Source organism: Chinchilla lanigera, unplaced genomic scaffold, assembly GCF_000276665.1.
Source record: "Chinchilla lanigera isolate Chin_1 unplaced genomic scaffold, ChiLan1.0 scaffold00012, whole genome shotgun sequence".
Lineage (NCBI taxonomy): Eukaryota > Metazoa > Chordata > Mammalia > Rodentia > Chinchillidae > Chinchilla > Chinchilla lanigera.
Window position 1 is genome coordinate 12,902,447 of NW_004955413.1, and position 15,953 is coordinate 12,918,399.

General features: G+C 36.2%; 1 protein-coding gene across 1 annotated transcript in view; it reads right to left on the bottom strand.

Annotated features, from left to right (window-relative positions):
* The window catches only part of Slc15a5 (solute carrier family 15, member 5), a 92,644-nt gene that overhangs the window by 70,254 nt on the left and 6,437 nt on the right, over nucleotides 1-15,953 (bottom strand). The window contains exon 3 of the mRNA XM_005379024.1: nucleotides 3,586-3,755. Within this exon, the coding sequence (XP_005379081.1) occupies nucleotides 3,586-3,755 (170 nt within the window). The remainder of the gene's footprint in view (nucleotides 1-3,585; nucleotides 3,756-15,953) is intronic.

Here is a 15,953-nt window from a genome sequence, read left to right on the forward strand (position 1 = left end):
GTGATAGGAATAATTTAATAGTAATGTGTAAAAGGTATAATTGGGTTTATTCTGAAATTTTATTCTAATATAATTTCCAATGTGTCAGAGGTATAAATACAGGGGGGAAAATAAATAATATCAATACTAAAGATATGAATGAATTATGTTATAAATGGAAAGTGAGGAAAACTTTTCTACCATGACTCAAAGTCTGGAAGCAATAGAGAGAAGATTGGTAAATTTTACTATAAACATAAGTTCCAACAAAAGACGACACAAAGAATTCTTTAACACTGGTGTATGGAAGAATAACGAAAAATCAAATTAAAAAATGTATCATAAAAGAAAACTAACATTTGCAACTTTTATCGAGACTAAGGGTTAGTAGACCCCAAATACAAAAATCTAAAACTTATCATGAAAGAGACCACAAAGAAAGGTATTCTTAAACAATGGGTCAAAGAAGAACTCATATGGGAACTTAGGAAAGATCTAGAAACAAATGAATACAAAAACACAGCATAGGGAAAGTTATGAGATTCAGCAAAAGAAATAAGAACTGAGAGGGGAATTTATGGCAGTTAACGTTTACTGATAAAAGAAGAAAGATCGCAAAGCAAAACTTTAAACTTAACACTTAAGAAACTAGAGAAGGAAAAGCAAAGCAAGCCAAAGTCAGAAACAGGAAGGAAGTAAAAATAGAACAGAGATAAACAAAACAGAGCATGGAAAAATAACAGAGCAATACCATGGAGCCAAGTTTTAGCTTTTTCAGAAAGTTGACAAAACTGACAAATCTTTACTAGGCTAAGAAAAAAAGAAAATATTCAAATAGCTAAAATTAAAAATAAAAAAAGATACTGCAATTAATGTCACAGAAATAAAAAGATTGTAAGAGACCACTACAAGCAATTAGTGTACATACCAACAAATTACGTAAAGTAGAAGAAATGGATAGCTTCCTAGAAAATATCACCTACTCAACCTGAATCCTGAAGAAATAAGAAACCTGAAAAGACCCAAACTAGTGAAAAGATTGAGGCCATAATCAAAACGCTCACTACAAACAAAAGCCCAAGAGTAGATTACTTCACTGCAGAATTCTACCACTTAAAGAAGTATTAACACCACTCTTTCTTAAATTCTTCCAAAAAATCTAAAGAGAAAGAACAGTTCAAAATATTCTTTGAAGTCCAATACTGCCCCAATACCAAACCAGACAAAGATACAATAAAAAACAGCTGCAGATCAATCTTCCTAATGAGTATTAATGCCAAAGTACTACACAAAATAAGAGAAAATCAAATTCAATGGCACATCAAAAAGATCATAAGGGACAATCAAGCAGAATTTATATCTACAATGCAAAGATGGCTTAACATACAAAAATTAAGCAGTGTATCTCTAATCTTCATAGTTTCCTTCCTTGTAAAAACTCTGGGTTTGGGCACATAGTGTAATAAATATTGCTATTTCCTTATTATTTGGTTATAAAAGTTTGTTTTAATTTTTCATAAACTAAAAATTTGATTAATCACATTAACAAATGAAAGACAAAAGCATGTGATCACTCCAGTGGATGCAGAAAAAACATTTGATGAAAAGAAGCACATTTTCATAAGAAAAATCATCTAAAAATAGAAGGAAACAAAAAACACAATAAAAATCATGCATGAAGAGTCCACAGCTAACATTCTCAATGAAGATTAAAGGCTTTTCCTATAAGATGAATAACAAGACAAAGATACTCTACTCATCTATTGTTGAACATAGTACCCAGAGTTCTAAAAAAAGCCCATAGAATCAAGAAATAAGAAATAAAATCACCTTTATTCACAGATGTCATAACCTTATTTGTACTGAATTCTCAAGACTACATACAAACACACACACAAAATACTAGAACCAATAGATGATTTCAACAAAGTTTCAGGATACAAGATCAACAACCAAAAACAAGGTTCATTTGTAAAAACTGCAATATTAATCTGCAAAAAATTTTAAGATGCTATTTACTATCACATCAAAAAGGCAAATACTTATAAATGAACTTAGCCAAATGGGTGAAAAGCTTATATACTTAAAAATATAAAACTCTGTACAACAAATTGGAGATATAAATAAATGGAAACACATCCCATGTTTGTGAATGGGAAGATTTAATACTGTTAAAATGTTCATACTACCCAAAGTGATTTACATATGTGATGCAATCCCCATCAAACCACTACCAACATATTTTAGAACAAATTAAAAAAATATTAACATTTGTCTGGAATCTTGAGGGACTTTGAGTGGTAGAAGCAATCTAGGAAAAGAATAGTTAAGTACTTTGTATTCCCTGATTTCAAAACATACAACAAAGTAACATTAACAGCAAATGTGTGCTTTTGCAATAGAGATAGACAGGTTCATGGAACAGAATAAAAAGCCCAGAAATACACCTGTGTATATATGACCAAATGATTTTCAATACTGTGTCAAAACTACGCAATAGGTAATGGACAGACTCTTCAACATATGGATTGGGGAAAGTGGAGACCCACTGTGTGATTGCACTGGTGTGGAATCTATAAAAACTGATCTCATAGATGCTGAGAATAGAATAGGTACAGAAGGCTGGAGAGAGTGGAGGGGAGGGAGGGATGGGGAAGACTGATCAGTCAATACTAAGCTGTACTTGGGAACAAATCCTGGTGCCTGCTGCACAGTAGGGTGACTATGGCTAACAGTAGTGTTCTGTACATGTAGAAAAGGCTTTGCCATAAAGGAATGATAGCTGGGTGTAATGATAGTGCAAGCCTGTAATCCCAGCACTCGGGAGGCTGAGGCAGGAGGATCGTTGTGAATGCGAGACCAGCCTTGGCGACAAAGTGAGCTCAATGCCAGCCTGAACTGCATAGCAAGACCCTGTCTCAAAAAGACAAAAATAAATAAATAGAAATAAATTTTAAAAATGATAGGTGCTTAAGGAGATGAGTACCTTTAACCTAAAGGTTCTTATATATCTATATATCTATATCTATATATATATCACATAGTATACCACAGACATGTAAGATTTTTTATGTATAAGCTAAAAATTAATTTGAATCAAAACCCATTCTCTCTCCATACACATGCTATGAATGATAATGATACAGTGATTATATTTTTAAAAAGTTCTTAGTTTTATGTATATACACATTAACAAATTATATAATATTCATTAAACATAATGTATTATATTATATAACGTACATTAAATATAAATATAACTAATGACAATGATGAAATTCTATGATAGTGTTTGCTTTAAATTTTCTGAGCGAGATGAGTAAAACGTCAGCAGACATAAGTTGATAAGAGTGAAAGTTGAGAGCTAGATAGATGGAGTTTACCCATGAATTTTTGTCTACTTTTCATTTGAAATATTACTTTATTAAATACTTTCTCCACAAGGTACAAAGAAGAGAAGATAGAGATTATAAATATTGTTGCAGGGCTGCTGCTATGCAGTATAACAATAGGAAGAATCTTCAAATTTTGTGAGTTCAAAGAAGCTGCAGGCAAAGAAAGGAGGTACATCAAGAAAAAAATTAATGTAGAGTACGATTTACTTACACTTTTCGGGCTGATAGATCAGTTTATAGTATATCATATGAAGAATTATCAGAGCCATCAGTGCAGACACAAAAGGAATAAGTAAAACAAAGGCCCAGGGTCGCGAGTGCTGGATATAAGAAATTCCCAGAAACGCAGCTGTCACAGTTAGGTTCATGAGCCAGTGAAACCTGGTGGATACAGAGAGACAAAACTAAGAATACTACTGAGTTACTCTGAATAACAATACTAATGTTAAAACTTTGATGCAAATGTAAGCTATAAATTGGTGGCCTGTTAGATGCAGTAGGAGCGTACTTTCTTTGTCTAAGTCAAAGGTAGATAAACTTTTTTCCAGTAAGGGCCTGATAGTAAATATTTTAGGCTTTGCAGGCCCAGTGATCTTTACAGAAACTACTTGGCTTTTGTGCAGTGAAGAAGCAAGCACCACACCCTCTCATCTTTGTGGAACTAGAAAGGCTGTATTGTTGGAGTCAAATATTGCAATATATTCCTGTTTTGTAGAGGGAAGTACAGGAAAACACAGAAAGCCCAGGACTACCTGCTTTAACTCAGTGATTAAACCAAATAAATGAATGACATTTGGGTAAAGCTTTCAGTTTGTTTTCCTAACGATTACTATAATAAATATGTATCTACTTGTCTTGGTTACTTTTTTTCTCGTTGCTGGGACAAAATATCTGATGCCCAAAATTAAGGAAGGAAAGGTTTATTTCGCTTACAGTTTGTGGAAGTTTCAGTCCATACTTGGCAGCTTATAAGGCAGACTGGCACACATGGCAAAGAGCTACAGCTCAGGCTGGCAGAACACAGCTAAGCAACAACCACACACCAGGGCAGAATGGGGGAGGAATGCCCCAAGCACTCTTTTCCTCTCCCTTACATATGCAAACTATCCACTCCTGGGCGGGTGCAGCTCTCACACCCATACTCAAACTCTAATAGCCTGCCCCAGGGCCGCAGGAGGCTTTGGGGGGACACACAGACATAAACCATAACACCACTCTAGTAGTCTGTTCTGAAAGTTTGATGGAAATAATCTCTATCTCTCAAACTTTAATTGGGTCTACATCTGTCACTAAAGTCCTATTACAAAGGAGGGGTCTTAGCATGAAGGTAAAAAAGAAATTATTGAGGTACAATTAAATGCAATAAAAGTTACTCATTTAATTATATAGTGTGCAAACATCAATAGGTTTATGTTTTCATACACTTACATTATCACTGAAGTTTAAATGTCTTCCTTGATTGGATCACTACTATCTGAGATAATGTCTCCTTGATTAACTCAAAAGGAACTGATTAAAGACCTTAATGACCCAGGGAAAACCCTTTCACTTTTGCCAGAGAACATAATCAGAAGAGTGATGTTCATTATCGTTGTCACAGGTTACATGTTATACTCCTGCTTAGAAGGATGGGTCTATGTAAACGGATGGTCTACCAGGGGCCACCCTAGGGCAAATCTACCACATCTTCTAGCTAATTTCTCTCCTGCCTCCCTGCCTCCCTGCCTATCTCTTTTCCCTCTCTCCTTTCTCTCCCCCGTCCCTTTGTTTCTCTGTTCTCCTTTTCTCCCTCTAGGTTAAAGAAGTAAAGTCAACTGGTAAAGTCAGCTATGTGAAAGAGATAGTGAAGATTTGAAAAGAAAGGAAAGGTTTAGAAATCATCATTGAAAGGAGGATAGAGTATTATTTAAATGTTAAAAATGTATTACAGTAAAAGACACATCACTATTAATCTGCCTCAAAATACTGACCCTTACTTCAAACATGCTTATCCCATGGTGTTGCCAATCTCTGAAGCAGTTCTGGAAGTCCTCTTTCATGAATGTCTTTAGTTGTGCTGTCACGGCTGATTTAATGTCCTGAATTAATTTAAAGCATTCATCCTTTCATAGTCATTTCAACTTTGGGGAAGAGCCGGTAGTGACATGATGCTACCACAGGTGAATTAGGTGGATGAGGATCCACTGTATTGAGCCTGCCTTTCCACTGGGTAGCACGTGGCCACAGTCTTCACCATATTTCTAAAGATACCCCATAAAGTCATGAAAGAGGACTTTCACAACTGTTTCAGAAAGTGCCAGATGATAGGATAAGTGTGTTCAAGGCAGAGTATCTTGAGGGTGATTAATGGTAATGTCTTTTAGTTCAATGTTTTTTTTTTTTTAATTCTCTGTGTATGTTAATCACATCTTGTGTACTTGTTAGACAACAGAAATGGACCACTTCAACGGTCATGAACTTAATGTGATCACAGTCCATGTGATTTTGCATTTTTTCCAGACTTGTTTGACTGTGGGAGTACAATAATTGAATAGGTGAAGACTTGAATTTTAATCAAGATTATTTTCTCTGTCATACACAACGTGGTAATAGTCATACCACAGTGATATATGTATATCTATGCTTATAGCAGCACACTTTGGGATAGTTAAATCTTGGAAATAGCCCAAATGCCCACTGTCCGGTGAATGGATAAAGAAGATGTAGTTTTTTTTATACAATGGAGTACTATTCAGCCATAAAAACGGGTAAATTTGAGACATTTAAAGGTAAATGGATGAACCTTGAGACCATTCTCTTAAGTGAAATAAATCAAACACACATGTGTAAATATCTCATTGTTTTTCTGGTATGAAAAACTGAAAGTGTAAATAAGGACCAGAATGTACACTAGATATTACAAAATAGGAAGGAAATGCTCAATTTGGAAGGGGAACAAGGGAGCAGGGAAGGGGCAGGGAAGGGAAACAAAAAAATGTGAAAAGAAGGAAAAATGGAAACAAAGCTTTTGTAAGTAAGGAGGGGAAGAGAGGTTCAAGGGAGGTTAAGGGAATGGGAAATAAAAGAGGAACTGAGATAAGTCATGTACAGGTACAAAGTCCTTATGATAAAGTGATCATTATGTATATTTAAAATGTACCAATAAACTTAATTAATAAATAAAAGTTATGGAAATAGATGGTTCGTTAATTGAGGACTAACCTCACCTTTTACTGCTTTATGTGGCTTGGTGGTTATGGGAGGGGCTCAGCCTCCTGCAGTGCACCGCGCCACTGCATGGCAGATGCCTCACAAGGCTGCCTATTTCGCTAGCAGAAGATGAAGATCAGCTCTTCCTTTGGCGGATAAACACCGCCTCAGCTGGAATCAGCATCCCTGTGTGCTCGTGCTGCTGCTGTGTGTGTAAAATGTTAGATTCTATCTTTGGTAAATGGGAAGGAGATCAAGAGCTGGAGGTGGGAGAAGGGGAAGGAGATGTCAAAAGAACCAAGATGTGTCATGCACCTGTGCCAGCTCCCCATGAATATAATCATTATACACTGCAAAGATGTCTAATGAAAAATATAAAATAAAATATTAGAGTCTGCTCATCTTTGCTAAAACTATGGGGCCAGTGGAGGAGGATGGAAAGAGTGGGCATTTTTTCACAGCATTTGACAGGAGTAGGGCGGGTATTGTCAAGAGTCATTTCTGCAATTGTAGGCTACCTTAGCCGAGAACTTGGGCCAAGGGAACAGGCTTTTTCTTGTCACTATAAATTAGACTGCATTTCAAAGATTTTTTGTGTGTGTGTGAAGTGAATTGTCTATATTTGCATCTTTTTATCCAACTTCTTTCATTTAACATAATTATTTTGAGATCCATCTATTTTGGAGCTATCAGTAACATTCCCTCATATTGCCAAGTACTATTCCATTGTAAATATACTACTATTTATTTATCCATTGATAACATTTTTCTTCAGCTCATGGCCATCACAAATAATGCCAGTATAAACATTCAGATTTTGTATAGATATTGTATGCATTTTTCTTGGGTAAAACTCTAGGACTGAAATGGCTGGGTAATATGATAGATACACATTTAAAATTTTAGCAAGTTTCCAAGTACTTTTCAAGTAGCTGTGAAATTATACATTATTTCCATATATGTATTAGAGTTCTAATCCCCCTACATCTTGGTCAATACTTGATATGGAAGCTATGTATTAGTACTACATTGTGGTTGTATTTTGCAATTTCCTAATGACCAGTGATGTTCAGTATTTTTTCTTGGGCTTATTTCCATCTGCGTATTTTCTTTGGTGAAGTTTCTGTTTAAACCTTTTGCTCATTAAAAATTTTGTTTCATCATTGAGCTTTAAGGGTTCTTTATATACTGGATATAAAACCTCTGTCAGTCATTAGATTTGCAAATATTTCCTTCCAATCAGGACCTTGTCTTTCCATTATTTTATGAGCATCTTTTGGGAAGAGATTCTTAATTTTGATGAAATAGAATTATGACATATTTTTCCTTCATGGATCATGCTTTTAAGCCTGTTTCTAGGAAATTTTTGATGCAATTTCCATGAGCTGCCATGCAAGCTCACAAAAGTTTTCATCTTATTTTAAGAGACAAAATCTGAGACTTGGGAAGTGGAAGTGATTATACAAGTCTCACAACTGTGCTGCAGAACCATGAGCAGAAGCCACTGTCCAGATGCAGCCTCTAAGGAGCTGAACTGTCGAATTGATTGGCTTGGGGTCCACCTAAGGAATTAGTAGCACACTTCTGGGTCTGTCTAGGTAGGTCATGGAGGCATGACCTTTGGGTCTATATATGGTCCCTGACCTCTTCCTCTCTGGCACCGCTCCCCTGTTCTGCTTCCCAGCCACCATGAAGCAGGTAGTGTTGCTCCACCATGCCCTTCCACAGTTATCATGCTGCCTTGGAGGCAGCTGGCTCTGGACTGATACCTCTGAAACCTTATGTAAAATTAAACCTCTTCTTTAAGTTTTATGTGTTGGTTACTTTGTACCAGCAATTTGAAAGTTGACTAACACAAAGCTAACGAGGCTGGCTGTCTGTTTTGTGTATCTTTCCTGATCTTTGCTGTTATCAAATTTAAGATAATATTATTATCAGTCTATCTTTGGACATTTGAAATTATCTTTTGCTCATGCTTCTCATATTTTATATGTCATTAATTATATATAATTATATATATGTATAAACCACTGTACCATACACCACTGTACCATTAATTATATATATATTTTCCTTCCCCTGAAGTGGTAGCCAAAAAACAGGAATTGGAGTCACAACTTTGTAATCATATAAACTGGGACCTTACACTCTTTGAATTCAGGATGACGTTAAAATGGTGATGACCCTTTAAACACAAGGTTTGCAAAAAAAATTGAGAGCAGAACATAAACTGTAGTTGTAGGGTGCTAAGCAAATGTTGTTGCCATTTGTTTTCCTCTAGTATTGATTTCAGAAATGAAAAAAGCAGTGAAGTTGGAGGTTAGTAAGCAAGGGTGAAAAGATTAGAAGAGAAGAATGAGCAGGTATTGTTCAGATTATTTAGGACTTTGTGTGCCTGGTAGAAGTTTGTTAAAACTATGATTTTATTCTCAGGGCATTCAGAAGCCATTTCAAAGGAACTGAACAAGAGCCTGGTAAAAACTGATCTTTCAGCAGAAAAAGAAAAAAAAATGATTATTGTGTCAGCTATATGAAGTGTAGCCAAGGGGACCAATCATACTTATTGTAATAGTCTAGATGACAGCTACTAGTGACCAGAGTGGAAGGAAAGGAAAGGGATAAAAGTGGATAGGTATGTGATACATGTTCGAAGCGGAGACTTGTCCTATTAGGCTGGTTTCTTCCCCGCCCCAGAAACACATTCACTCATTTTTGTCTCTATAACTTTTCATGTTCTTTGGGTTCCCGTCTCACTTTCAAAGTTTCCTAGCAAGTCTCTGAATTTTTGTCCAGCGCTCTTTCAGAATAGTTCTGTTCTCTGAACTCTAAAGCAAATGTTCATTCTCCAATTATCTCACACCTGTTAGTTTGCCCCTCTCATTTATAGACTGTCAAGCTTGCTGATGGTAAAACCTTATTCTTTATCTCTCCTTCTTTATCTCCATGGCACCGAGCACCCTGCTAGATCCACAACAAATGGACAGTAATTAGCTAATCGAGTAATAATACGGCATCTATTATAAAAATCATTCAATCAAACAACATTTAAAAACTCAGTAATTGATAGTTGTAAGTAATAAGGTGTCCAACATGGCCATGCAAGGCAAACTGATTTACTGTAGTCCACTAACACAAATTTATTTATCACCAGATAGGTGAGGTACAGTTAGCATTTTCTAGGATAACTGGATAGAGACCCTAGGCTGAGCCTCAGGTTATTCTTTCATGCTGTATAATTGAATTGTAGCTGTAGCAACTGAGAAGCTGAAGGGAAAAATAATGTGATAGTACTTTCAATCTTGAGGAACCTATGCCCCTGTCTTTTAATGTTAAGCACTGTTGAGAAAATCCAAGAGGACATGGTATAGCTCTTGAGTATATCATATGGTGATAGAAAGCGGATTGCTCTAAACAGGGTCAAGGAAAATTACAATTATTCTGAGATTTAAATCTTGGAAAAAGTAAGCTTAGAAACCAAAGAATTATAATACTGAATATCTCTGTATAGGAAGAGATTTCACATAAAATGCTAAATGTATTTTAACAAGTTCTCCCATCATATTTGATTATGTAATTTTCTGAAAAAGCTACCTAGTGCAGGTATGTTTTGTGTATGTCTTTACTGATCTATGGACCAGACAAGCTGCAGATAATTAAAGCTAAAATTATATATGTATCATCTGAAAGAAAAAAAAATAAAAGGAATAAAAATCCACAGTTTTCAAATTCACCAGTAAGGCCCCTTTCATCTCATAGTTCTCTAGCAAATTGCATGTATAAAGCACCTCTCATACAGAAAGTCAGAGAGCAGAACACTAAAGCAAAACAAATACCAGTGATTAAGGAAAATGGAAAGCAGCAGTGAAAGTAGGTTTCTTTAGTCTACTTTTAAATACAGACTGGGAACTGCAAATAACTGGGAATACACAGTTGGTAATTTTTTTTGTCCTCATGATTCTATGGTGTTGAATACAAATAAGAAAAAAGTTGCTGCAAAGCTCAGCAATCCTTTTGAAATTACCTATTTTAAACGTCCGCTTTAGTAATAATCTGAAAGTTCTTGAGTGTTTTGTCATTTCTTAGACTGACCAATTTTGACATGCTTCAGATTTATCTTAAGTAACTAACTTGAAAAAGTGTGAAGGTGAGGAGGCAAATTTTTTGCAAGTTTCTGGTCTTTGCAGCATCAGTGTATAGTTTCAAGACTCCAGACTGAATACTTTATTTTGTGTTGAACAATACTGAGACAATTCCTCAGGGGATCAGTGACTCTTCAATGGGATAAAATGGAAATGTTTTAGAGGAGGGAGGGAAACACCTCTGCACTTGTTTCAGGGTGCATGGTCGTTGCTTATTTCAGCATAACCATGGGCCACTGTTGAACTTCAAAGATTCTGACAGCCATGCATTTGCAGAAACAAGAAGCAAATAGAAATTTTAGAGTCTCCTGTTTTATCTGTAAATTTTCTGCAGCAAAGCTGTGAATGAGAAGTCAGTTTAATAAAAGATCTTGATGAATAGACAGCAACATTAAAGTAGAAGTTTTATTTTTAATTGAGAAATATTGGGGACTTCTTTTTCTCTTTCTTGCTCTTTTGACCCATTTTCATTTTTCTTTTCTTGCTCCCTCATCTTTTGCCAATGGCCCATGTTTTGATACTAGTAGGGGGTTGAACCCATGGCCTTAGTGCTGAGCTAAACCCTAGTGTTGTTTTTATTTTTTATTTTGAGTCAGGATCTTGCTAAGCAGTATAGGTTTGTCTTGAACTTGAACTTCTACTGCGTCAGCCTTCCAAAGTGCTGGGATTACCATTGTGCACTGCCCCAATTTTAATAGTTATTTCCACCCAACATCCCAATTTTTAATAGTTAATTCCACATGTAATTCATCATTTCTTTCATGTAAGAGATTTGAACCTGTACGTGTTTACTGACTGCCTAATTTACTGATGAAAATAAGTTTTGACTTATGCACAAATCAAGGTTAAAAGAGATCAAATAGGGTTTAAGAAACAAATGGAAGTAATAACAAATGTAAAAACTTTTCCTTTCATTTTTACTCCTCAGTATTATTTAGTTTCCACAGTTATGTATGTTTAGAGAGAAATTCTGAGTGTATTTCCTTTAAGTTTACAGTTTGACATAAAGGAGGAAATATCTACTATTCTTAGGGTGAGAGAGTAGCATTTATGAAGCTTGGCCAGGGCCAGTGCAAGTAGAATTTCAGATCTAGTGACTTTGTTTCGATGCTATTTATAGGCTACTTGTTAGTATTCAACCCAAAAGATATTTTGAGTATTAAAAAGATTATTCTATGAACTGCTTTCATCCTGTTAGCTAAAATGTACCTTATAAATTGTGATTTTTACTATCAAAGAATATAAATAATATATACTTTATTTCTCTTCTTAAGGGTCATGCAGAATTTCTCAATCAGATAGATTCCTAAATGTGATGAAAATTGTTATGAATCTCCAAAAATTTCCAAAGTAACCTAACATAGTAGATGTGCTCAATCTGTATTTAATTCTATTTTGCTAGGACTGGTTTGCAATGCGTTTTCCTTATAGCTATGATTTTGTTTTCAAAATTTGTGTGATCATCTCAACTGCTTGGAGTACTTGCTCTGATCTGAATGTTTTGTCTTTCAGAAGGTTGTGTTTTGAACTGTTACCTTCCATCACGCTAGTGTGAGGAGGTAGGGACTTTGGTTACCGAGACGGAGCCCTTTTGGAGTAGGAATTGTTCCCTTGTGAAAGAGGTCGAAGAAAGGTCCTTTGCCCCTCCATCATGTGAGGATACGGCAAGCAGTTGCTGATTTTCTACTTGTCACTAGAACTTGGCTACATGAGCACCTGGAAGACTTCATGCTGGTCTCTAGATCTCTGAAAAATACATTTCTCTTGTTTATAAGCCACCAAATCTATCGTGATTTATTACAGCTGAAAGAACAGACTTGCTAAATATATACATTCAATACTTACTAGAGATGCACATTCCTGAACTGTCCTAGGAAATTTTGGTTCAGAAGATTCATTGTGGGACTTGGAAACCTTTTAACAAGGCTTTCAGGAGATTATTAAAACCAAGCAATATCACTTTAAGCAATGGTTCTCAACCTTAAATACTTAGCTTAAAGTTAAAAAAAAAAATCCTGTTCCCTGAGTCCCACCTCAAACTAACTTAATTAAGACTTCTCATAGCAGGGGCCACTGCTACGGCTTGTATCTAGATGCAGCCCAAAACCTCATGCGGTCATAGGTGAGACTTTTTCAGAGGTGGCTGGATCTAGAATGTGTGATGCTGGGATTGATTCAGGGTGCAACGCTTGGATGAAGGGTGTGAGTGCTCCTCATCCTAAATAGCCTGGATAAGATACAAATAAGAGAAAGAGGCTTCTCTAGCACTAGAAAGAGGCTTGTCACTTGCCTCTTGCCTGCTGTTGCTCTCTTCTGCCTGCCATGAAATGTTTCTCCTCTGCAATGCCTCCTGGCCATTCACCCTGCCTTGGAGCCACCTGATTATGGACTCAAACCTGTAGAAACTGTGAGCTAAATAAAGCTTTCCTCCTTTAGCTGTGGGTGTCCAGTATTGTGTCCCAGCAATGAGAAAAGTAACTAAGACATCTGCCCAAGCAGAAGGATATATATTATAAGGAATTCTCAGGTAGCTTTAGTGTATATCTAGGATTGTGGGTCACTGTTCTCAAACAATCCTCAGGTGAATATTAAAACAGCTTCTGGAAAAATACTGTAAGATAAACATTTTTACCCAATGTTTCCCTAAAATAAAAGATATTAGATTTAAGTAAATATAAAATCAGAACATTTCAGTATGGGGTAGATATCATATAGGGTCAATTTGAGTACCAGATATTCAAAATTTCTGGGATGGAATTAGTTCTGCTTCAGACATTTTCCAGAATGTTACCAACATTTTATTTGGGCCTTTAATTGTGTATAATTCATTCTGGTAACCCTGTAGCAACAGACTGTGATATGCAGATTGGATGCAAATTATTAGGTGAAGTAAGTAAGGATATGTGAAACAAGATTTGAGGTTAGTTGTAGTAGAATTTAAAATGATGGCCATGAACAGACTTAATTGTGTACTTATATATGTATCTTTTTGCTTTCAGAAAAGGATCTGCACAGGTGTATTTACCTAGATAGTTTCAGTGTGGTGACTTGTAATCGTACACCTAAGATTTTGGAAAATGTTGAGCCAGGTTCTGATCTGGATAATGGCACAAAGATGTAGGAAGATTATTATAGTTCCTGGTTTCAGGGAGTTTAGCTTTATTTTTTCAATGAAGAATATAGTAGAAGAAGATCCAATACCAGATGGTAATGTTGGCTAGGAGTGTTCTTCTCACCTATATTTGGCAGCCTAAGTCGGAAGTGGTGCTTTGAATGCCTGAGACTTCCAGTCTGTACCACTCAACGTGATCATCAGGAAACTTTAGGAGGTATAGATGCAATGACACATCTCATTAAGGGTCTCGCAGCTATAAGCATCTGACATCTGTGCCGAAAACAGGAGTGAACACATCCTGCAGTGGTTGTAGATTCACATGGTATGCTGTCTTATAAAGGAGCGAATGAAAAAATCATATTTTTTAGGCTTGTAATTTCTGGGGAATTTTTGATGTGGAGAAATAGATTGCATTAATGGAGTGCCCATATTAAAGATGGCTTATCATTAAATGGGTTTCCTCTGTCTCAACATTAGGATAATGATTTTAGCAGATGACCCGTTCATCATTTAACAATAATAATAGCTATCATAATTTGAGCACCTATGATGCATTATGATTCTTTATGTATGAGCAACAAACAGCCCTCTGCAGTGTTCCCATTTTGTGCTTGAGGGACCCAGGGCTCTGAGAGGTTAAGGAACTTGCTGGAGGCCATTAAACTCCTAAGTGACCTTGTTTGGTTCCTCTCTGGCTGCCCACAGGGGTCTCTGTCCATCCTGCTGCCAACCCCAGCACCGTGTTCTGGAACAGACTTAGCATACATTTTTATAAGCTGCAATAAGTCGATATTCATAATAATTTTCCTTTTGTCTCATATTTCAAATGAAGGGAGGAAAAAAACACTAAAACAACTACTGATAGATTCAGATTTTAAGGAGCTTACTGTCCAAATAGTCTTTTACCTTGTTAAAGAATAACACTCTGATTCTTCATATACATTTCAAGATGCTTTAACTTTAGGTTTTTAAAACACTGCAAGCTGCAGACATTCATTTTCACCCCACTCTCCATCCTCCTTCCCAAAGCCCTGAAGCACAAACCCACTGGGAGTCCCCTCTGCTTCCCAAAGGAAATATTTCATTCATATAATGTCTCCTTTGTAATCAACACTGAGAAATGTCACTTTGATTAAACACAACTCTGAATGACTAAGACCACAGTACAATAAATTCTCCAGAGCTATCTTTCAGAACAACAGATTGCTCTCCGGTCTTAATCCTCCAGAGTCTTATTTAATCAAAATGATGTTGCTAATTAAGGATTAAAACCTCCGAATAGAATAAAAAAGAAGGATTTTTCTTTCTCCTTTGGGCAGGTCAAGGAGGCAGAATTTGCTATAAGGAAGTAGGGTCCCTTTCACCCTTGGTAAATTGCATTGTTTTGCACATTAGGACTTAATCCAAAATAGGTCTGAGTGATTTATAATTTTAATATATTGAGAGAGAGAGAGAGAGAAAGACAGGGAGAGAACTTGGATAGCTACATGTGCCTAGATAACATTTACTCAAAATCTTTTTTCATTTAATACTATTAAAATAAATTTTCTTTAAATATTTTGTTTGGTGATACTTTTATTCATTGCCAACACAAATGAAAAGATAGAAAAAAATGTTGACAACCTATTTCACAAAAATACAGGAAATAAAAGTCTTAATACATCTGTGTCAGTCAGCTTTCCACATCTGAGATGAAATACCTGAAATAATCAGTTCAAGAGGATGGCAGTTTTATTTTACTTCATGCTTGCAGAACTTTCAGTTCAGGGTCAATTGGCTCACTGTTTTGGGGCTGTGGCAAAACATCATGGTGGGGAGCAAGTGGGACAGCAAAGATGCCCACCTCATGGTAGTTGAGAAGTAAACAAGAGTGAGGGGAAGGGACCAGCGTCCCTATAGCCCCTTCAAGGCCACACCCCCAATGATCTAACTTCCTCCCACTAGGCCACACCTCCTAAAGGTTCTTCTGCCTCACAACAGTACCATAAGCTGGAGACAAGCCTTCAGCACATAGACTTCTGGAGAATATTCAGATCCAAACTATAGCAGTATCTCACATCTATTTGATGATCACTGATGAATAACAAAAGCCAAAGAGAAATTCTGTACTAAATTCTGAACTTCTTTTCCTTTAGA